Source organism: Platichthys flesus, chromosome 9 (assembly GCF_949316205.1).
Source record: "Platichthys flesus chromosome 9, fPlaFle2.1, whole genome shotgun sequence".
NCBI lineage: Eukaryota > Metazoa > Chordata > Actinopteri > Pleuronectiformes > Pleuronectidae > Platichthys > Platichthys flesus.
The window spans coordinates 2,261,271-2,286,411 of record NC_084953.1 but is presented as its reverse complement, the minus strand read 5'-3'; the positions used below and the strand labels follow the sequence as shown (position 1 = coordinate 2,286,411).

General features: G+C 46.5%; 1 protein-coding gene across 1 annotated transcript in view; it reads left to right on the top strand.

Moving 5' to 3' along the window:
- The window catches only part of gmds (GDP-mannose 4,6-dehydratase), a 131,646-nt gene that overhangs the window by 39,525 nt on the left and 66,980 nt on the right, over positions 1–25,141 (top strand). Inside the window, exons 6-7 of the mRNA XM_062395820.1 lie at positions 586–690; positions 9,730–9,857. Coding sequence (XP_062251804.1) covers positions 586–690; positions 9,730–9,857 — 233 coding nt within the window. The remainder of the gene's footprint in view (positions 1–585; positions 691–9,729; positions 9,858–25,141) is intronic.

Genomic DNA, 25,141 nt, shown 5'->3' with positions numbered 1-25,141 from the left:
TCCGTTGTCTAAATGCTCTCCTCACTGACACTTTCCCCATCTGTCAGCACTCAATCTGCTCTGCATGGGAGGCACATACCATCACAAGGAGGGCTGCTTCTTTATTAATTAGACTCGGGAAGGGGGAGTGGGGGGGGGGCAGGGCGGCCTCCCTTCACCTCCAGCGCACGTCCTGACCCACGGCTTAATCTATGGGCGCCTCCTTTCTCTGGCTCCGGTATTCTCCCTCATCGCCGGAGGACGGAGGAGGGAGGAGGAGGAGGGTGAAGATAGTGAGGGAGCTGAACTTTTTGTAGGAGCCTGCTTTCGGTCAATCAGCAGGAGTCTGAGGTTTTCGTTCCCGATGGTGAAATATGATCCGCGGTACCGCTGCGCTCTACCATGACCCTTTAGTACAGTTTCAAGACAGACTCGTTTACCCTCCAATGATCTCTGTGCATTCTGCTTCTGCTCACAACGTTACCTCAATAAGATGAATAGAAATACGTGAGCCCTGTTAAAAGCCACTGTTGCCTTTTTGCAAATAAAACAGTTTAAATAAGTGTTTGTGTTCCTCTGTTCCTCTCCTCCTCCATCTCATCACAGGTGCTGCCAAGCTGTACGCCTACTGGATCGTGGTGAACTTCCGTGAGGCCTACAACATGTTCGCCGTCAACGGGATCCTGTTCAACCACGAGAGCCCGAGGAGAGGTGAGCGTGCAGCACAACGTGCATTCTGCTGCCTCTAATACGTTTATATGTTCGACCTGAATAACTCCCTCCCGATCTTTCGCTTATAATGATGAGGTAGAGTTTTGAAATTCTTTATTTGGAACATTAGGGGTTATTGTTTTAGAAGGATTTATATCTAAATGTATTATATACAGTAGGTAAACTGTGAATTTCAGTAGGAAAGCATCACCAGGTGAGTAGAGGTGGTCCTGACATGCGCTGACTGATTATTTTGAATATAATTAAGTCAAGTTTATATTTAAAGAAGTTACCACAGAGCATATGCTTTAAAAGTATAAAATGAACAGAAGTTTAACTATAAAAGAACCAGGCAAAATGAAAGCTCTGGCAGATTTAAATAAATTAACTGTCATATCTTATGTCACAACTCACTCGAGCAAATTTCCAGACACAAACTTTAAATGCAGGCAAAGCAAAGTCCTGCTCAACCCAAACATATAAGGCTATAAGTTAAGACTGCATTCGTCACCAATTAGCCTTGTGTCATGAGTCAACAGGCCAAACCCACAATAGAGCAGAAGGTAAACCATTGTTGGATTGTGTATTCAATTACATGCTCTATATAAAGTCATTCATTCACCGGTGGAGCCAGGTTTTCATGACCACTCGACACACACTAACACACACACACTCACACATATAAAGACACATAGTGAGTGGGCTGTGGTCGCATTTTTAATATGTGCTCTGAGCCCCGAGGGTCACAGGCGCTGGTTTAACCCGATTTACACGCCACCGCGATCCAAAATGAATACCACATGACGGCAGCCCCGACGCTGCACCCAGGTCAGCCGCTCAGGTGTTTATGATTTATCCCCTGATGAAGGCCCTGGCCACGACCCCAGCCGGAGGTCAGGGGTCAGCCAGTAAACCCTAATGGGTTAGATAGGTGTGGGAACTGGTTTGGTTTACAGCCAGTTCAGCGTAGACGAAGTGGTCACCGATGAGAATTAGTAGAAACAGTCGAGCTGAGAACGAGGAGAAAGAACGAGGTGAGTGACAGGAGGAGTGATGAATGTCTGAAACTATTTATCAATCAACAGAAATTAATCTACAACAGTTATAATGATGGGTTCAATGGCAGAAATGAGAAACTTTCTCTGGTTCCTGATTCGCTGCCTCTCTGAACTGATCTTGTTTGAACAGTTGAATTTATATATTTTGTAGACTTTGTAATTGGTCCATGAATCAGACCTGACGGGGCTGATTGAAGTCAGAGATGCTCTTGTCCTTTTTCCCTCATGTTCACACAAAGACCTTATAAGGTCAAAGCTCGCAGCTCTCCTGATAACACGTCCTCAGCCTTCTGGTCCTCGCTCAGCTCTTCCTCATCTTCCTCTCTGACTCGTCCTCCATCTTTTCCTTCTTGCCACACTTGCATGCACACGCACACACTCTTTCCCTTTCTTCCTCCCTCGTGCTTCATTTCATTTCTTCCCTCCGCTTTCCTCCACAGTCAGCATTTCTCCAGCAGGCCATGGGGTTTAGTCCTGCCACTTCTATTCTCAGAGTTACGGCTGTTGTTGCTCATAAAGCAGGAACGCTGTGCTGTGATGTGGCCAGATGTCCCACGGCTGCCTTGCACAACCCAGTGTGGCGCTTGTGTTGGCTGGACGGGCCCGTGTTTACCCGGGCCTCTGAGGCCTGTCGTGACCCTATCGCTGCCACACTGAGGGGGCGTTTGGCCGTGCACTCCGTCCCCCGAGGGATCGTCCAACGCCGGAGGTTCTTTGTGCTGCAGCACTCTCCCATGGCACTTTTTTTTTTTTTTTTTTATTGTAGCAGTGTAAGGTCGTACTGTAAATCACATGGTCCGAAATACATATCTGCTCATACGTGTCACTGTGCAGAGAGAACACTGACTCAACATGGTGCTTACGAACATTTCATCACGTCGCATGATAAATAGATCTGCTGGTTGCTAAATACTCATTCTAGCACCTGAATATGTTTTACAATCACATAAATCTGCAAATTGAAGCGTGAGAAAACTTACCAGCACATGCATAAAAAAATCTTTATATATATATATATATTTATATATATATATATATATGAGCTAAATCAATTTGAAGTGACAGTATGTGCTACAAGGTGGAACAGGGGGGAATAGAGTAATGTTACCTCATGATTCATAATGATGAAGATTAAAACTGTTCACAGTAGGCTAGTTCACACAACACACACAACCTCGCCAATAAAAGCCCCAGATCAGAACCAAATCTGACCCACAACACCCAGTGACTCTGAGATTCGCCATCACAACTCAGCAAGTCAAGCAGGGGGATCAACTTTTTTTGTGCTACTTGCTGTCACAATAATTAATTCCAGAGTGATTTCATCAGATCATGCACCAAAACTATGACCTCACCGAAGCAGCAGGTGAAACTCATCAGAGATGGAAGGAGGACGATTCTCGACCACACCCTGAACTTCTCTGAACCGTGTTCCCCTGACGCACCGTTTCATCACCTGTGTGCTACCATCCCTGCCCCCCCCCCTCTCTCCCAACACCTACCTCTGGATTATTGCTTTCTAATGGGCGAGGAAGTCTGATGTCAGTTCCACTTGCACTGACATCACCCTCCCTCACGAGGTGAAGGCTGTGAGGTCATACTTCCCGAATGCCAGTGGATGTGTGCTTCTGTGTTTGACAAACAAATGCATGTTTGCTCTCATGAGGACGTTTTTCCCTTTAATAACAAGCTCACTCTGACTCGCTCGTGGCCTCGTGGTATCCCACCACGGACCAATCGTCTTCCCGGTGGCAGTGTGGCGTGGTGTGTCACATCACGTACGACCATATGGTGACTGCTGGCTCACTGTCCCTGTGAACAAGGAGCTCTGTCTCTTACTGTGCCCAGGGTGACTTAATCCCTGCAGGAATGTGCTTCTGGTTTCTCTTACCCTTCCCACAAACACCTGACTGTTGGACCAATAAACAGCCGATCCCCATTGTTCGGCGGCAAAAGGTCGGAATTGGACGGTCGTGAAGGAAAAATAACCCGGTGGAAATCCAGCGTGAAGCAAAGCAAACAGTGGGCTGCATCTGCCGGCCGGTTCACACCGCAGCTAGCTCCGTTTCCAGTTAGCTTAGTAGTTAGCCATAACAAACAGCCCTCACACTGACTCCGATCAGGGGGATTAGTGCTAGCAGGGCTGCTAAACAGACTCCATATTGCTGTGATACATGAGACGGTGCTCCACAGTCTCTTGGCGAGAGCGATCAGCAGAGAGATCTGTTCAAATAACGGGTTCTTGTGTTTATTTGGTCGCCATATTCAACAAACACACGGCACCTCAAAGTCCCCATAAATCAGATTTTTATCAATAAAAGACGAAACCCCAGTTTAATTTCTAGTTATTAGCAGCGTGTTGATGTAAGGCTGGGCTGTAAATCATCAGGGTAATATGTTGTGTGTGTGTGTCTGTGTGTGTCCACTGTTGCTGCTACTGACCAGCTCCAGTTGTAGGCTAATCCTCTGGTTTATTTGGGGAAGTCCCATCCATCTCTCCACCCGGAGAGCTCTGTGGTTCACGCTTGGCCGTATAGGATAATATACTGTTATGTTAGGAGAGAAGACCCGTTAGCAGTGGGGAAGTTACAACAGCAGTGTCAGAGTCACACACACACACACACACACACATGCAGACACTCTGCCTCTACACGCCTCGGCTTAAACCTTCTGCTTTCGTTGTGGTTGAGTCCAAAAGGTCAGATCCTATGATAGACTTGTAAGAGGATATGTTGTCCGTTTATTGGAGAGGTTATTTTCAAAGGAGATCTTCCGATGGGAACGACTCGGTCGGGGGGGCGTCACGGAGATTTGGTCGTATCTGGTAAGATGGAGCTCAGCACGGAGCCAGCCCTTTTTCTTTTAGCTTTTTTTTCAGTAATGGCTGAGTTGAAATGGAGTCTGACGCCTCCGAGCAGAGCTGATGACAGAGTTCCCCCCCCCCTTGCCTTGCACCTCCTTGTGTCACGTTGCCACAAAGGTGCTCCTCACTGTCTCTGCTTGGGTTGGCGTCAGGCAGGTCACGTGGTCCTTGAGGTTTCTACCTTCACTCCTCGATTCCGTGTTTGTTGTGCCTGAACACTATGGCGACGAGGAGTCCTGTTGACTGAGTGCTCGCTTTGCGATAATTGAACCTGGAGTTGAGGGCACCGTGTCGCCTCTCAACCTTTGCCAGGCTCTGTCGGTGGATCCGTGCACGAGGACAACCTGAACCCCCAAATGTTGCACTGTGGTGTTTTGATTAAATCGAGCTCCGGGACGCTGCCAGACACGATTACGTTTTGGTGCCAGATTGAAAACACTTTGTCTTGTTCCCTCTCGCTTCTGCAACGTGGAGGTGGTGCCGTCCGTGATCAGGCTCAAGAAAAACATCTATCATCTACTCCCCCTCTCTTCTCCACACCCTCCCTTTCTTTCCCCACACCTTTCTCAAACCCCCGTGCCGTGGATCCATCTCGTTGCATCACACCCAATCACCACAAGGTGACTTTCGCCTGTCTTTGTCTCTGCAACCCTCCAGCTCCATTCCAGAGCGTCTTCGCATCACATGTCTCTCTGTCTGTGCCCGCTCCGTCAGTTGAGTCAGTCCAGAGTGAGCACGGCAGCCTGTCAGGTGTGAATAGACGCTGTGTTGGCAGAGCGGCTGAGCGCATGACCTATCTTGGATATTACGCAGTTATTCTCCCCCCGTCAAGGCTCCAGAGATCAATCAGAATGTGAATTGTGCAATAGCAGTGATGGCAGATACTGACAGGTCTTTGGCCTGGGTGGAGCTTGGCCGACCCCTGACCCGGGGAAGATTCCTCCTGCAGAATTCCTCACTCCTGCAAATCAGGTATTTTTGCTCATAACTCAGCTCAGATAAAGAAGATGGGTATGAGATGAGTTCACGGTGATGTTGACGTAAACAGGTCCACAGAGTGAAATCCTCTAACATGTGGGAGTGGAGGTGGAAATTAAAGAGTTGCATTTTTCACTTCAGCTCTGCCACAAAGCATTTTTACTCCCTTGGGCCATCGCTCATCGACAGAGTGGGATTATGGGATTTGCAGTTCTGGTTGAATTCCAAAACAGGTGTGTAAACTCTGCGTTGGGGTAACGTCAGTGTGTCTAGGACTACCCTATGCCAATCCAAGAATTACACTAGTTTTTATTCACCACCTAGAAAATGTGGACAGTTACAGCTCGCCACAGAAACTGTCAAATATTTAGAGAATATGTGAATCAATCTTTAAGTAACCAGACGATGTCCTATTTCTGGAGCCGTCTGGGTGAGCAAGTCATTCCAAACTCCTTATGAAGAAAAAATACAATTTAGCAACATCCTGCAAGTCACCCTGGAACAGACCTAGGTTGTGATGAAAAACATACGGCAAGTCGGAAGCTGGAAGAGGAGACCTGGCCTGGGAAGGAAGTGGATGTTCTACATTTGCAAACGTTACACTAAAGATCCTTTTGATAAACGCTCGACATCATTCAGGACTTGAACTTACTCACTTTTTAAGTTTTTCCAGAGCTGACGCACCGTTCGGCAGAAGCCATGACCGCACATTTTGTCTTCAAAATAAATGTTAGAGAAGAGTGACTAGAATAAATCACACTGCGGTCGAGTCTCAATCAGTAAATGCCCATATATACACACAGACAGTAATATGAGTGTGAGCCAGACATCTTGAGGTCTGAATGTGTAGGGGCTGGGCCGTCACACAGTTTGAAGACAGACTTCATAAGTCACCGGTCTTTGGCCACGTGGCTCGAACAACAGGATCCATTTAGTAACCGGGGCCGGTCGAGCCAAAAATCCCCCTCAAACCCACAGTCCCCTCCCTGACTCCCCCAGACCCGAGCCCCCAGCCAGCAGCTCCCGTCCCCATCTTGTCTGGGCCCACATGGGTCTGGGTCTCGATGGGAGACATCTCTGCACTTTTCCCCCTCAGCCTGCTCCTCCTTCTTTCTCTCCCCATAGCTCGGTCCAGCTGTGCCAACGAAGCCGGTGTTACGTTTTTCCTGTTGCTTCTCCGGCCAGAAAAATGAAAAGGAATGATGGAAAAAAAAACAGAAAAGAGTTGGTTAAGGAAGAATAAGAAAGAGAGGGAGTGAGAGAGAGGGAGTGAGAGAGAGAGAGAGAGAGAGTGTCAGTTTCTGGCAAGGCTTTTGCTGCCTGCTCAGTTTTCACGGCCCGTGGTTTTATTAGACTTTCCGCCGTGTGGGCAAGGTTAAACGTCCACCTCTGGCCCGCTTGGGTTCGAAACCTTCTGTCAGCCCCCCTGGCTCCGCGCCACGGCCTCCACCCCCTCCTCCTGGTTGTCCTGCGGTGCCGCTGCCAGTAAAGGAAACACATTAACACCCTGGCCAGTAACAGTGTAGGCTTTGTCCACAGCCGGGCAGGCCGGTCCATTAGGCCCATGTCCTGGTCCACACCGCACCAATTAGAGGAGGCAGGGAGCAGAGCCACTGCAAACAGAGGTGTGAGCTTTACAAGGAGACTACAGGTGTGCTTGGGGGGAAATAATAGACTTTATTACTGATTGGGGGGGTACTGTGCTATGCTGTATCCCTCTGCCACCTCTTTAAGAGCCAACTCGGCTCTGCAGAGTTTAGACAACCTGTGTTTAACCTGCAAACTTGAGTTTCCCTTGGATGCTGGATCGGATCAAACTCCTGCCGTCCAAGTACCGTAGTTACCAATCTGAGGCCTTGTTACATTGCCTCACCCCACCAGGTCCGAATGTACAATATAACGGCAGCTGCAGCCAACGGACCTTCTGTCAATTATTTTTGATTAATTGTTCAGTCTTGAAAAATAAAAAATAGTGTTCATACAACTTTCCAGAGATTCTTTGATACGTCATATTAACAGTTTGTCAAACATAGTCCGTTTAAAGTTATATAAAACAGAAGCATAAGAGAAGGGAAGATGCAAAACTTGTCCTCTTGATTTCCAAAGAAGAACCCATCCATCTATTTACTGACATCTGTGCAAACTCTGGGTCCGAATGACATCATCAGAGCAGCGAGCGTATCCAGGATATTTGACTAGCAAGTGGAGACGTGTCCTCCGTCTTCATATACGATCTCTGACGTGATCCTCATGTGTGAAATTGGTGGAGTTCCCCTTTAGAGATGTTGCTGATTGAGTCTCTTTCCAATGATTAATTGCTTAATGATTCTGTCCTGAGGGATGTCACAGGAGCGTTTGTATGCTCAGGCGTGTGCAGCTCTGTAACCAGCGAGGAGATAAGAGCCCGTCTAACTGATGTGTGTGAGAGCAAAGCTGACAATCTCACATGCATCAGTGGCAGATGAATAACTGCAGGTTAACATTTGACTACAGTGAGCAGGAGTGATGGTACCTGCCAGGACAGATGACCTGCCAGGTTGGAGAACGGCCCCGGGGCCAGATGAGGTGATCATGCAAAGTCAGGACAGGTCTGACATCAGAGGGGGTTTCCATCCACAATTTATCCACGCTCGGTAGACAGACGCTATTTCCTATTAAACATGTCAATAATATGGATTTAAAGAAACCCATGAGGGACTTTAAGGTCTGAAGACTGCACAGCTCCTTCTTTAAACTATATTTAACTCCAGCACAAACATGGCGACAGAGCAGTGTTGACACGGGGGCCATGTGCCCGGCCACCAACACACAACACGCTGTATTTTCTCAATAAGCGTGTCTACCCTTCTCCGGTCTGTTTCTACTCAGGCTGCCCAGGGCTGTCGCTTTTCTATGAAATAATTACTACAACTTTGGTGCATTCGCGTGATTGGGTTCATGGGATTTTCCTGTGTCTGAACCGAGGCTCTGCTCCATGTCAGGGCAACAGGGATACAGTGTCGAGACAGAGCCGCGCTATTACGGCCGGGGATGGGCGCAGAGCTAAAAGGCCACATTCATCCAGAAGCCCCATGAGTTCAAAAGGCAGCACGGAGGAGCTCTGAAGAGGTTCAGGCGAGGCTGTGGGAGATTTATGCAAAGTGGGGATGTTGTGTCAGCTAAAAATAGTTTATACTTTGATGCAAGCTTCAAGCTTTCCTTTGAAAATACATTTTCATATAACTGCCATTTTGGCATTTCAACAGAAGACAGAAGATCCAGAGTAAAAACCCTCAAGCCATTTCAAACAAGTAGGTGGCGTTATTAGTCCTGACACCTTAATATTTAGTGTTGATTTCCATAAGTATAATGCTGTGTTTGGGTTGGAGCATTTATTCCCAGGCAAACGGCATCTTTCCTCCTGCAGCAGGGAAGAGAGAACATGACACCAGCCACCAATGTCCCGCCAGAAACACCCCCAACCGCCTCTAGTGCCATAGAGAGAGTCGTTAGGAGCTAATTTGTTTTCCCTCAGATAATATCACCACATGTGTCTGCTCGGGGCGAGGAGCACCGCTGGGAGATCTGGCAGATGAACCTGCTGTCGGTGCACGGTGGTGATTCTGGACTGGACCACGCAGCAGCAGAGTCAGGGTGGTCCTGTTCAGTTGTCACTTTTCTGTGGAACTTCCCTGTTGGATTTTTTGTGCGTGTGTTGACAGACTGATGCTCCGGGATTTGCTTTGGCTTCTGGCCCAGAGTCGACACCGAATCATTGAATTAAAAGGAATAAAATGAGAGAGAGGGAACCTAAAAAGATCTGGAGCCTGTAATGTGAGGTGGTTGAAGAATTGATATAACTCAGGGTGGCTTTTCACTTGAGTTTTTGCTTTGGCTAAAGAGGGTTTGGAGCAGCAGCAGAGGCTTGGAAGGCTTTCTGTGTGTGTCTGTTTGGGGGGGGGTGATGATGGAGTGTTATATGGAAGTATGGTAGGGATCTCTGATCTCAATTTTCAACAATAAGGTCTCAATTTGTGTATCTGCACTTGTTTCTGTGTGTTGTACCACGCTGAACCTCAGATATTTATATTCTGTGTAAACTGTAATTCAAATCAGATTTCACAACACACCAACTAATCATTTTCAATCTTTGTGTTTTAGGTGGGAACTTTGTGACTCGTAAGATCACCCGCTCTGTGGCGAAGATTCACCTGGGCTTACAGGAGTTCGTCAGCCTGGGCAACCTGGACTCCAAGAGGGACTGGGGCCACGCCATCGACTACGTGGAGGTAAGACACACACAAGTCCGGAGACACACACACAAACTGCGTGCACAGCCTCAGAGTTGAACAGGGTTCAGATGTGCACACGGCATCGACGGCGTGTTTTCCCAGATCATTTGAGGCCGTAATATGCGATCTGCATGAAGCCTCCTATGATTCTCTGCCAAAAGAGAAACAGAGATAGAGAAGGAGAGAGGGAGCGGGAGGAGAGAGAGAGGGCCTCATGCTGTGAGGCCACAAACTGCACTCTGGTTTCCCACAACTCACCCATGTCCCAGATCCCTTCAGGCCCCCATCGCCATTCCCTGAACGCCTGCAGGAAAAAAAAGAGAGCTATGAAGGGAACGCCACGTCCTGGGGACGATGACAGAAATACGATGTTTATGTTCTCGTGATGGTGCCAGCAGCCAGCGGAGGGAGGAGTGGGGAGATGAAACAAACAGTGGGGTCACCTCGTCCAGGAGCAGACGCAGATCAGAGTTCTGAATGTGTGCACCCCCCAAAGCATGTGTGTGTCAGGAAGCACACATTCCTACGTGTATGTGTGTGTGTGTGTCAAATTGTGTGATAGGTTAAGGTTGGAACATGTGCATGTGGCTCTCGGAGATGAAAGACTCGACGGGTTGCCATGTCTGACAGCAGACCCCTCGCAGCGAGCCGTGTTATTATGAGGAGGTGATGGGGGGGGGCTCTTTGAGATGGGAGTCGAGGTGAGGAGGTTACGGTGGGGAAGCCCAGTGGAAGAGCCGGACCGCAGTGTGGGGTCACTGCGTCAGAGCAGGGAGGCGGTGAGGAGGTGGCTCACGCTGTTGAGGCGTGGACGGGTCAGTGAAGCGTCATCCACTGATTCTTTGGCTCAATCATATCTGTGACCACAGTGAATAAATGTTGACTCCTGTGGGAAGAAGTCTGACATCAGTTGCGAACAGTAAAGTAGAGTCACATTTGAAAAAAGGATTCTTTTGTGTAAATTCATTTCACCGTCGTTCAAACATCTGAAAAGATGTGAGGGCCAATGAAAAGTCCTCCGAGTCCTTCAACTGAAGTGAACAGCTGACATCTTGTTACTGAAGCTGCTTTCACACAATACACGGAGGTATGGACAATTTTCAAGAAGCACAAAAGCCAGAGTCTACTTTTCTTGCCGTCCCAAAATGTTCAGAAGTTGTTTTGTGTGAACCAACGTGAGAAAACAGCAGAGACGTCAGATGTCAACTTGGAAAGACGACAAGGTTTGAGAGCTTTGGTGAGAAGGGTCGATGCTTAATGTCGATGCTCCTGCAGTTCTTCACACGGATGTTCAGACCCAATTTTCCAGACATCTTGTCTGAATACCTCGTATCTGAAAACAGTATTTATCTATTTCATGAATGTACAGAAACAAGGCAGAGTTCTTTTAGGTCACTTCCTGTTTGGTTTGGTTCAAACGGTCCGGTTGTCAAATTCGCAGAATATCAGAATATTGGGAATTGAAATCATTGTAATTATTTCAGTATCATTCAGGTCTTTCCCACTTCACTGTACCACAGGATGAGTGAATCTTATCCTTGACACCATTACAAGTATTTGGGTCACATCCAGTGTTTGTCTTCATCCTGTTTGGTTTGGTCCGTCTCACTGACCACTTGTGTTCTCGTGGGTACATGCAACCCTTCGTTGCTGCGTGTGTGTGTCTGTGCGTGTGTGTGTGTGTGTGTGTGTGTGTGTGTGTGTGTGTGTGTGTGTGTGTGTGTGTGTGTGTGTGTGTGTGTGTGTGTGTGTGTGTGTGTGTGTGTGTGTGTGTGTGTGTGTGTGTGTGTGTGTGTGTGTGTGTGTGTGTGTGTGTGTGTGTGTGTGTGTCTGTGTGTCTGTGTGTCTGTGTGTCTGTGTGTGTGCGTGCTCTTGCGTGCACTTGCCTGTCCAGGACACCCCAGTTTGAGACGCTCCAGGTTTCCTGTGGGAACGGCCGACATTCCAGTTCTGGTGAATCAGGCACCTCCTCGCCGCGCGTCTCCAGTTTCGGAAAGGCGGATTTCAGGGAAGGCAAACAGAAGCCCCCGGTTCTGAGGGGAACTGAGGTGGAAGGGGGGGGGGGGGGGGGTAGATGAAGGAGCAGGCAAACAGACGTGTGTTTGTAGGACGTTTGCACATCATGCATAAGTGAACCATCTCTCCTGCTGAAAGTTCACCCCACCCTGCCGGGGCATCAAAGCCGGAGACTGTCACCACCCCCCCGGCCCCCCCGGCCCTCGGCCTCGCTCCGGGTCTCGCTTCCAAACATCCCTCCAGCCGGTGTCAGCGGCGCGTTGCCATGGCAGAGCCAAACAACGGGCGATTTGTAAAGAGAACCATGTGTGTCTGCTTCAGCCTGACAACTGCTTCGCCTCCCCCCCTCGCTCTTCTTCTCCTCACCCCACCCAGGACAGGGAAATTGCTTGTAATTGGCTGTGGATGGATTGCGGGTGGCAGGAGGGGCGTGCTGTGTGTCTGCTCTAACGACGTCTGAAAGCGTGCGGCTGACTGGGCATCGTCTCAGCCGGGTGTCGGGTGTCTGTCCCCGGCCGGCAGGCAGACCTGGGGCGGCCCGGCTTCTCTCAATGGAGCCCTTTATTATTACTATTATAGTATTATGGGATACAAGCAGGACGCTTAGGTATAGAATCCGTGGATAGAATGATTTAAATCCTCCTGATGGTATGCTCCTCAAAGGGGGAAAGGTTTGGACTGTGTTTGAAACATTTGACTGGAGCTCTTTCGACTGGATTTACTGGGATTTGACGATACAGAGCTAATTTCTGAATACGAGCAAGCCGAGGAGAAAAGAAATCCACAGCGATCACACAGAAAGAGTCTGAGGAGATGAAGATGAGGGAGTCGGCCATCTTTACCAAGTGTTGCCCTTCGCCCTGCTCCTTCCTCTCCTCTCAGCCCCCATGCTGGGCCAGGCCGTGGGTACAGCTGTTAGCAGCCCCCTCCACCTCCTCCCCCTCTGGCTGTAGAGAACCATTTCCTGTGTGGAGAGGAGAGTTGGCTGGGAAGGAGCCGGACCCGCCGGCCTGGCGCTTGTGGCCTTTTCTCTTCCCTCCATTGCTCTTGTCTGCTTCCTCTCCCGCCTTGTGTTTTTTTTTATTGCTCACGTCCCCGTCCCCCCCGCCTTTTAACTTTTCACTATTTAGTGTTTTGCACTCCTGAGAAGTTGCGTCACTACGTCGCGGCTCCACCCACTACTCCTCCCTCTTGTCCGGCACTTGTCCGGTGAGCAGTTACCACCCAGTTACCAGATTTCTTTTTCTATGACATCCCATTACCGGCTCTTATAATTTCCCCCCTGACCTGAGTTTGCGTTGCTGTAACGGACCAGAAACTGTTGCCAGATGAGACGTGGCTGACCCGCTGTCAGCCCCCCCCCCCCCCCCCTTCTCTGCTCTTGTCTTATTCACATATTTATTTTCAAAATATAATTACCTGTGAAATTCTGTTCTCTGGAAGGTGTTTCCTTGCACTGTGTGTGTGTGTGTGTGTGTCTGTGTGTGTGTGTGGCGGTAGCTGTCTGATTCCTGGCATTGTGTGGCGGCAGCGCGGTGACATGACGGCCCAGATGGTGTCATTTTTCACCACCTTTATTTTTCTTATCCCCCTTTTTTGTGTCGCAGCTGCCTCTCCATGCAGTAATTGTTACAGATGAGGCTAATTAGCCAATCACAGCGCAGATCAGGGCCAATCAAAGATGATTGATGAGAGCGGTGGGCCATTCATCACGTGTTTTTGGCCCGGGAGGTGACAGGCTCAGGAACCTGTTACAGTAAGTCGGACCTTTACGTCTTCATGTTGATCTTCTTGCCAAGGCGCTCGTCCAGCCCCGCTCAGCACGGAACAGGGGCCTCATTATCTCAGACAGATTCTGACACAGAGTTCCACTTGATGGACACTGGAGCTCAGACACGAGACGTCGGTGCAGTCTGGAGCCGGTTCAGGTCCTTGAGCCTTGAAGTTTTTTACATGAAAAGAGAGAAAACGTAACACACTTGAATATTTCTACCCTTTAAGCAGCTTTTATTCACTAATGGTCATTTTATGTAAGTGACACAAAGCCAAGCTCATGTAATTTGCAGTTTCTAAAACACAGGTTCAACCAGGGATATGACTACAAATTATTTTCAGATTTCAAATGAATATATTGAATATTTTTTCCATTAAATAAAGAATTGTTCGATCCAAAGAAGGTAGAAATATGTTATTTTCTGCAGAATCTGCTGTGACATCTCAGCGTGTGTTGTTTTTATCAGACCATCCATCCAAAGCCAAAATATAACATGTTTATATTCACATGTAGACAAAGAGAGAATCATGATTATTATCATTTACATCAGTGAATATTCACTCTTACTCTGGTTTAGATGTGAAAACATCTGATCTAAGGTTTTTGTCTCGCTGGAGCTTTTACTTTTGCCTTTTATGAACTTAACGGCTTCAGTAATTGGATCAAGTGATTATTTGTCTTCCCGGTTCTGTCCATGTCTGGAGTTATTGTTTTTGCACTTGCACCAAATATTAAAAATAGTTAAGGATCTTAAAAAGCAGCGTGTGACATATGATGTCATTATCAGTGCAGGAACAGATCCAACAACCTTCAATTCACCCTCTGATCCCAATGGACATTCTCCTGTCGTGGATGCTGCTGGCCCCTCGCTGCATGTGTGTGTGTGTGTGTGTGTGTGTGTGTGTGTATGGTGTGTGTGTGTGTGTTATGTGGGTGTCCAGACCTTTACTGCAGTGATTCAGGGAGCTGATAAATACCTTTCCCTGCTCTGTAAGGTTTTAATAAACACAGCTGGAGTGGTAAAGAGCTAAACTGGGATCTAATAGGGCAGAGGAGAGGGAGCATTAGGTTTCATCACCAGAGCCTCCCGACTGCATCCAAGCCCCCCCGACCTCTCAACCCTGATGCATCAGGACACCCACCCGGGCACAATCATTTTGTCATCCCTTGAGCTTTTTGTGTTTCAAGTGTGTGTGTGTCTGTGTGTGTGTAAGTGAGGCAGAGTGTTGATAATTTAGTGAGAGAGGCACTGACAGAAGCTGCTGTCATGTTGATTTGGCTCAAGCAGGATGAGTCCGCAACAACAGGTGTGTGTGTGTGTGTGTGTGCATGTGTGTGTTGTTTGTGTGTTTGTTAGTTTGCTGGTGTTAATTGCAGTTGAAATTCGACTCAGAGTCTTAACAACAGCTCAATAAACTGGGGTTTGCCCCCCTGTGGCTCAGAGTAATAAATGCACACTCAAACACTCACAGACTCACACACACACACACACACACACACACACACACACACACACACACTTAAGGAGCCCAGAATTTCACAAATAAACACCTAGACCTTTTTTATATGATCAGTCTCCATACTTTGATTACTTTGATTAAACAAGTTAATGTTAAGTAAAAATTTGCATTTTCCATCCAAGCAAATAAACCAAAATTGGCAAATATTGCATATCATAGCCTTATCATAGAATTTCTAAAATAAAATAATCATATAAAGTGTTACTTTTAATGGAGCAATAAAGTAAGTTTGATGTATGAGATTTTTTTTAAATCATCTCTTTTATTTACATGAATTACATATTTATCAAGATTTTATTTTTATTTTAAGGTTAATTTAAGTTCTTGGTATTTTATGTAACCTCATAATACCTATAATAAATTCCCCTCAACCTTTTGCTCAGACTGTTTAGAGGCAGTTCCCTTAAATGGGCAAATGGAGCAATAATTACTTTCGGGTCTTGTGCATATTAAAAAGGAAACCAATGAAAAGCATGTTGACGTTGTTGGGCCGTCTTTAATAATAGTATGACGCATGTAAGCAGACGGATGAGAGATGCACTTGGACCAACACTCGTGGGAGGTGAGACACAACGATCAGAGTAATGAATTGGGTGCTAGACTCAAAATAGATTTCCAGGGAGTCTCTCCTGCCCCATGTTGCCCCCATGTGTCCAAATCCTAAATCATCAAACAGGGGGTGAGTGTTTACTGTGGCATCGCACCAGGGGGACAGTGGAGGAGGTCCAGAGCAGCAGGACGGGGAATATCTTCACACTCCACATAAATTAGACCTGATGAGAAGATAGAGGAAGATTGTGTAACTCTGACTCTTCAGACCCAGAGTCAGCAGGAACCTCTGCAGCTTTAAACCCAGGAGATGTCCTCCTTTGTGGGGCGACGTTCAGGGAGAGTCGTCCTTCTTGGTTCTGTCAGTTTCTCTCTACAGTTTGTAGTTTGTCCGGTGCAGCTCTCGGACAAAGATTCTGGTCAAAGCTGCCGGCGGCTGGAACGCAGCTGGTAAAGAGAAAGGCTGAGAGGTTCCTGGAGGCTTGGAGCTCTTCAGTGTTGAATGGGGGTGCGGGTGTATATCACAGGTTTCATCACGATAAAAATTTATATCAATATCACAAAGCCTGCGACAAAAAGCAGCTAAAATCAGATTTTGAGCTTTTTATTTCCATACATTTAAATCAGGAATATATTTATGCTTTTAATTACCAAGTTAATCACTTTTCAGTACAGGATACTTTCTCATACAACTGGTCAACAGCAATCATGTGATGGTTGTGATTCATACGAGTTCTTCTGCTCAGGCTTTTCATTATTTCCCATTTGCTCGTCTTATTTGTACCCGGATGGCTGTAGATACAGTTGATATATAATAAGTGCAGGGCCTTTAATTCATGTTTTGGGACTACATGATTCCTTCACCTGCAAATGGTCACTGCAAAATAACTCTAGTTGTATGTGGAGGCCAGAACTTTGAAAGTATGTAAAAGTATGTTATTCCACAGCTTTTCCATATACACTTAAGTTTGCGCGTTGACATTGGAACCTAATGTGAGCAAATCACATTCTGCTGCCGTTTGTTTTCATTATCTGGTTCTGCTCTGGGGTTTTCACTCGGAGATGCTGTGTTAAACACGTGAATCCTGTTAGCTCTGTTTTCATTTCTTAATCTGACTACTTGCGACCCGGCTCAGGGTTTCTGATCGTTTAGGCTCAGCAGCCCCCAGAAGAACAGCACAGCAGGTATTGGAACAGACATTAAAATGGAAATGTTACACAGAAGAGGTTAAATGTTCTTTGTTGCAGAGCTCGAATTGTATTTCAGACGAGTGTCTCGTATGGAAAAGATCACTCCTGAACTATTTACTGTTCAGATATTATCTCAGTTTCCTGTTTCACAGATGAGTGTTTTCAACTTCTGACCCAGCAGAGGTTTGACCGAGCGTCTTCTGCTTCTTTATCTTTATCTTCTTTGGAAACAAGTGTTTATCTCTATATCACATCTTGTTCCTTTTATTTGACTTATCACAGTTTTAGAGTGTTCATTTGTTTTTTCATAATAGGAAATAAAGATGAATAATAATATTACAGTTTGCCTGACAATGAGTTTTGTTGGATTACAGAGTCAAACAGTTTATTGTCCCTGACTTAATGTACAAGTTAGAGCTTCAGCTGTGATGACCCTGGAAGCAACACTGTCTTTGTGTACTTTGTTGTTTTTAAAGGAGAGGGGAAAAATACTTAAAAAAAAAATGTATGTTAGACATTTCTTTTGAAATGCATCACAATTTTTACTTTGCAGTACAAGCATTTATTATTCATAGCCTTATTATTAAGAATATATCTTTATTAAAATCTTCTAACATCTTTATTTAAACTTTGTGTGTTACTCTCTGTGTGTGTGTGTGTGTGTGTGTGTGTGTGTGTGTGTGTGTGTGTGTAAGAGCAGCAGCAGCTGGCTGTCTCTCTCAGACTGACAGGCCTAACTCTCCCCTGCTGGGTTGAGGATGAAAGCAGATGTTCTCCTCCTTCTTCTCCCGCTCTGTTTTTCTCTCCGTCCTCCACGCGTAACCAGAATCCTCAGCTCTCGTATGGAGCCTGAGCCCGGGAGTCCTGCAGAGAGCAGAGGCACAGACACACACAGAGAAGTGACAGGCCTTCCCACAAACATCTATGTATATAAGACACACACACACAGATGTACTTAATGTACGTATGCATATTATTGACAAAAGAAAGGAAAACCTCCATTAATCCATCTTCTAAAATATAACCTAGTTTCAAATTGCCAGCTCGCACTTATTTCTTTTTTTTAAACTAGAGAAAAGTTTGAGCCAACGCTGATGTACACTAAGCTAAATATTAATTTAGTCTTAATTTAACAGAGTAGATTAAAATCAGACAATATCTGATTCAAAAACAGGTTGATAAAGATGTTAGTACCAAATCTCTAACGACATTGTGATGGTAGGAAATGTTTTTCACACTCAATGCTTATTATCAATACAGATAAATAAAGGATGGAGCTGTCTGCACATATGCAGCATTTTACTTAAAATCATTGACTTATCGTTGTAAACTTGTTAAAGTTACTTTCAGTTTATTCCATGTGTCTGGATTTAAAAGAGGCTCTGTTGTCCTGCGGCTCAGTGCCGTGTTTCGACAGGTGTGGGAGTCGACGGGTGCTGTTTACACACACACACACACACACACACACACACACACACACACACACACACACACACACACACACACACAAAGCTGCAGAGAGTCATACCTCCCACCTGGACTGAGGGAGCAGAAGGAGGCAATGGTGAAGGAGCAGGGGAAATGGATGGGATGACGTCTCCAGAGGGGGTGAGGCTGGGTGGGAGGGCTCCATACCCTGCTGGGGGGGGTTAACAGGCCGGGGGAGGAGGGAGAGTGTGAGCCGGGGGTGGTGAGTGGAGGTGTCGGAGAGCGAACGTAGTCAGACTTGTCGAATGTCGCCTCTGGATTATTCTCCATTTAGAAGAGGTCTTTAATCACGATGCATGTGATTGGTCATTTTTAAGGCTTCAGTTTTTTAATCCGTTCTTTTATACTTTATTTATTGAGAAAATAAAAGATATTAATAGTGCAGATGTTGAAAATCAAAGCAACCACATTCTTTACCGAAAAGAAGTATTGATCCTCCAGCCCCAGTGATCCCAGCGTAATGTTATTGGATTATTGAAGTGCCCCGAACAGAGAGAGAGCTTCAGAGAGAAGTGAGTCCACAGCTGCCTTGTGAAGCTGAGACTCTGTGAGTGGGATGCACAAGTGTGAGAGGCACCCTAACGCAATAATCCCTCCCAGGCATTTTTGTGTGTGTCTGCGTCTGAGTCCCATGTGGTGACATTTTAGGGAGGATATCAGTGCGAGTGAGGGAGTGCAGTGAAGCCCTCACTGGTCCAGCAGGCAGCACTGATGGAGTGGAGGGGATATTTACTGGGGGGAGAGCGGGGGGTGGGTCATCTTGTTTTAATTGTCTGAGGAGTCTGGCCGCCTCTTTGGGACTGGAATGTGTGTGACCTCCTCACTCGCTCCTTCACACTCCCCTCGCTCGCTCGCTCTCTGAGTGCCTCCCGCTCTGTCAGGCGCTCCAGCGGCTCGTGGGAAGATTCTCTGTCCAGACTGCGGAGCGTCCGAACTCGAGCCAAATATCACAAGAGCTCAGTCACAGTCTCGGCTCTTTTCACTCTCTCACAGCTCTCGCTCCTTCTCCGATACATTTCTGTCTGACTGGCTGACCCCTCGGATACCCAGCCTCTTGTGGACATGCACCATGTGTGGCATATCACTGTTTATAACCCCTGGTGTACAAAAGAAGAATATTAGTTTACATGTGCAAGCTAGTTGTGTTTGTATGATACAGCATATTGTTTGTTGACTGTCATACTCGAGCTAAACACTTGATTGATGACCAGAATAGATAATATATATTATAGAAGCGTTATTTCCCATCCTGGAAACGTGTAATATGTGAAATAGATGAAACAGTGGACGAGGGGCACAACGGACACAGTGAATCTGTAAAAGCATAATTAACACAAGCAACAAAGGAAAAGATCCTTCTCGATACTTTGACAAAACGTATAAGTTATTAATAGAGCTGAGGCCTGGAGACAGTCAGCTGAGCATCTCCCTGAAAGAGGGCGACACAACTCTCATGACACTTTCTCAACTTCTGAAGCTCAGCTGGTAACGTGTCACTGTGATGAAGAACATAACCACTTGTGATTTTTGCATTAAATAAACACGACTGCTTAAAGGTCACGTGTTGCCCCCCCAGGCCGTTACAGTAAATGAAGTCGGCCTAAATTATCCTCCAGCCTGCGTAGAGCCCTGTGGTCAACAGTCCAAACAGGCTGTGGCTGTTTTACGCTTTCATAGCTGAGTTTTAAAAAAAAATCCCCTGACATCAGCCTTTTAAAATGCGTGTCAAACGGGTTTTGTAATGTTTATATGAATTTTCATAAATGTGACTCACTGTCACTGAAAAGCTTGTGAAATACAAAGTCAAGTTTTGCATCTGTAGAGAAATTATTTTTTTTCACAGCAAACATTAGATTATATTTGTCATTTAAACATAAATTATTATCACATGACAATATAAGATTATTTCATGTTATAACATAATATATATATATTAACTTTTTTAATTTATTTATATATTGTTCTATTTAAATCAACAATAATTACATCGATATTTTTGCACCTATGTAAATACAGTTATATGTATTATGCATTATTAAATATTCAACCCAGCAGTGACTCTTAGAGAAAACACTCAATTAAAAATTCATATTATTTATACAAATTCTTTAAAATCCTCATTTAATGTTTGTGACTTTCTCCATTTTGGTCGTGCTAAGTAATGCTGGTTTATAAAAGTGCTGTATTACAACTTTTATTATATTATTGTAAATGAACAACATCAATGATCTGTATCAGCTATAAATTAACTCAGAGATATAAATAATTAATAATAAATAATTGCTTAATTAAGTGAGTTTTCGTTCCAACATCACACTCCTGGATGTGGCCTTTGTCTCTTTGCAGAAGTTCCTTAGTTAATAACCCGATTGTGTTGTTTTTCTCACAGCAACACAACTGTGGGTACAGAGCAGGAGTGATTCATGTCTGAGCAGCGTGTTTCCCGCCAGGCAGAGCTGAGATCTGCCTGCAGTCTATTGAGCGTGGCAGAGACAGCATCCCAGTCCGTCCACTTCAAACGGGCCTGATGGCTTTAATGGAATGGAAACATTTGTTGGGTCACAGCCCTGAAAGCCTGCCTCCCCTCATCGCACAACACCAAATGGCTTCCTCATGTTGTCTGCTTTGTATTAGACTTATGGTAGATCCACGTTCACTCAGGCTTATGATATTAAACCGGGCATTCAGCACGAAGCCACACACACACACACACACACACACACACACACACACACACACACACTTGCAAACATGCTGGCATGCACAAACACACATGTTTGCAATACGCCATCGCAGGCAATCTGAGGAACAGGGTCACGCCAATAAACGTTTACGCTTGTGTTAATATTGTTGTGCACAAATTCACACACACGCACAACTGTGGATTTGACATCATACACAACAGGCAGCGCCACACACCCACGTGTGCGACAGCGTTGGAGAGCGGTGTGTAATTGGTGAGGAAACGCTGCGTGGAGGTGTCGGCCTGACGGATGAGGAGAGAAGTGACACGGAGCTCAGAGCCGCTCTAGAACCACAATGAGGCTTTCACTCAGCGCCGCTCACATTCAGCTCCATCCTTATTAAAACAGCCGGGATGGAGAGACCAGTGTTTGCTTTTAGAAGGTGGGACTTTCTGAGGGAGGGTTAGGGATCTCTTTTTTAATTAAGTGGCCCTGGGAATATGAGTGTGTGTGTGTTTGTGTGTGTGTGTGTGTGTAACCTGAGGGGAGGCTCTGTCTGTGACCTGCAGTGATATTGCTGGTTTGTTTTCATTCTAAACTTGCCCCAAGAGTTACTGGTTTTGCACCTTATCTGACCTCAGCTTGACCCGGGCATCACCTCTCCACGACCCTCTTCTCAATGCCAGGGATGCCCCCCCCCCCCCCTTACCTCCCTCCCTCCCTTTCACTTTCTCTTTTACACTGACACCTCTGTGTTTGGCTTTTCCTTTAGTCACATCTTTTCCTTCCATGTTCTCGCTCCCTCGGTTTTCCCCCTCACTTCCAAGGCCTCTCTCTCACCCGACTTCACATCCCTTACTCAGCTTCCCGGCTCTGAGCACACGTACACAGAGGCACACACACACAAACACAAACACACACACACACACACACACACACACAGACACACACACACACACACACACACACACACACACACACACAGACACACTCACTCAATCAAAGTGAACGATTGCACATTTGACTTGACAGATGCTATAAAAAGAGCAGCCCGCTAAACACGGCAGTCCTCTCATTATGTCATTACTGATCCATAGCAGGCAGGCGGCTCTCTGACTTCTGACTCCCTCCTTCTATCTCTGCGTTCATAAAAGAACAGAAGAATAGTGAGAGAGAGATAGAGAGAGAGCGGGTGAGAGATGCTGGGGAGTGCGAGGCCGGGACATGTGCCCCGGCTGAGGGGAATCCCGAGCTCTCCCTCGTGGAGCAGAGGCTCCATGGCTCCAGGGGGCAGGCCAGCTGAAGTGTTTGTTTATGTCTGTGGGCCAGAGGGGAGAGACAGTGGCCATGTTCAGCAGCGACATGAAAGGCCCCGCGCGCTCTAATGAGACCTCATTACCGTGCGTGTGTGTTTATGAGATTGCGAGGGAGAGAGGAGGAATAAGCATGTTTCACTCGGCCTGTGTTTACTCGCCGTCTTTACAAATCCTGCGTTTTTTCCGCGGAGCGATACTTTGCCTCGTTGCTCTCCAAACCAGCGCAACCTCAAAGTATAGACCTCGCCGATCGGTGCCTGGCTCAGCCCGTCACGGTTGTTTTATTCCGTGAGATGTTGAGCTGCCGACGGGTGTGAGACGCCGAGAGGTGGGTCACGTCTCATGTGCCGGCCACGTGGTCGCGACTGTTCAGGAACACACGACGTGTACATTTAGAACGGAATGGAACAAATCTATGATGAAGCTTGTGTTCATTTTTCTTTCGGATATTATCAATTGAAAAATTAAATAACCAAAAGTTACCATGTGTGACTCAGTACTGTTCAATTCTATTGTTTCCCCAGAAATTGACATAAAGAAACACTCATGTTACCTGATATGTGTATTGATTTAGATAAAATGCTTTTTTCCAACTAGCTATGTTAGTGTAGGTGACTTTAAGTTACACTATGAACATATCAGTATTTCACTCTCTCTGTAACTCCGCTTTGGTCTCAACCAGCCCTTGAGAAATGATCTTTCTCTTGAGCTGTCCCACGTCCCGACTTCCTTGTTTTTAATAATCCCTCTGCAAACAGCCGCCTGGCGCTGGTGGAAACAGAGAACGTGAGAAATGAACCTTTAGTCTTAATGTGCTGTTGATGTAACGGCAGAAAACACTCATCTTTAAATCTCTAATGTTCTAATGAGAAGTGTAAGAAGTGTTTTTGGTTCCCTGTGACTCTGTGTCCTGGTGTGCTGGTCCGTGACACTGTCAGGGTGCTGAATGTGGGAGGCTGAGATGGGAAACACAGGTTGGTCGCGTGACGCTGCGCTGAGCGACTCTCCAGCCGCTCTGCTGTCCGTCACGTCGTCTGCGTGGCCAGACCATGATGAGCTCTTTAATGGCCTGGAACTGGAAATATGACTGTTTGTATTTACAGGCCATTAAGAGCTTTCCACTGGCATTCACACTCCAACCAGAGAAAACACAAGCCTGCTGCACGGCAAACACCGGCCTGCGTGTACTGTACGCCACCGCCGCTAGTGAGAGCTCCCTCTGTGTGCCCCAGAGTGTGTGTGAGAGTGTGTGTCTGTGTGTGTGTGTGTCAGCACACGGAGGCTTGCCGCCCCCAAAATAGCGTACGCCTCTAATTACGGCTGCAAACACAGGTGTGGAAAGCCAGGCCTCCCTCCGCCCAAATCCCAGACCCACTGTCCAGCACACAGCGCCCTGTGTGTGTTCCTGTAGGGGAGCACAGGAAGTCCAGACTCTGTGTGTGTGTGTGTGTGTGTGTGTGTGTGGAAAGAGAGTGTGCAGATGTGTTTCTTCATATATGCAAGTTGTTGGGAATGTGTGCGTGAGTTTTTGCATCAGCGTGTGAGTGTGTGTGTGAGAGAGAGAGATTTTGTGTTTGCATATGAACGAGTCCAGACCACACCCTTTGAAGTCAGCAGTGCAGCGTGTTGGGGTTTGGACACGGACACGCAGCCCCTCCACTGCCTGGCTGGAAACCCTAAACCCCACATCAGTCAGACCTGCCACTCATGCATTATTCATGTGCCCGACACACACACACAGACACACTTATACACACACGTCCTCATCCTCCGACTCTGGAGTTTGTGCCTCTTATATCTGCAGTTGGCCACAGACGTGCAGTGAGGCGGGTGGTGCTGCTGCTGGGGTCCGCCTGCATGTTGGCCTCAGTCGTTTAGAAACAAAGGTGGAGTTGTGGGGCAGTGCAGGGGTTTGTGTGTTAACATTCTGAATTGTTGAGAAAATGAGAACTGCTGCGTTCGGATGAGTTTTCAGTCTTCATCAGTTCATGCTTGTTCAAGAGGCTGAACCATGAGAGGCTGAGGGATGCTGAGATGATCATGATGATATATTAATGAGGGTGTTTGTACACAGACTCAAATACTGCAAACCACACGGCTGTCAAAAATATTGATATATATTATAATAAATATGTTTTATTAACTATTAAACACACACATTCAGACTCACCTCTTAGATCACAGCTTGTCTGATCACCTGACCGCCGTTTGCTTGTTTCATTGGCCCTGTTCTCCATCACCAATGAAAAATAAACTTCACTTTACTCTCAGTTTATGTTTGATGACAAAGAAGAAGAAACATTAATACAATTCTAATTTGTCACCATGTCTGTTTATAGCCGAAAGAAAATAGATGGGTTGTGGAAAGCTATCGATCATTCTCTGTCAGTCTTTCTCTCTCTCTCTCTCTCTCTCTCTCTCTCTTGCTCTCTCTCTCTCTCTCTCTCTCTCTCTCTCTCTCTCTTGCTCTCTCTCTTGCTCTCTCTCTCTCCATTTCTCTCTCTCTCTCTCTCCCCCTCTCCATTTCTCTCTCTCCCCCTCTCTATTTCTCTCTCTCGCTCTCCATTTCTCTCTATCTCTCTCCCTCTCTCTCTCTCTCTCTCTCCATTTCTCTCTCTCTCTCTGAGCTGATTGAAATCAGGCCTCGGAGGAGGACGTCTCTGGCAGCGGGGGACAGATGCAGAGGGACGGGGACAGAGCAGCGTTAGCTCTTCCTGAGTTTGACATGACAATTAGTTTTTGT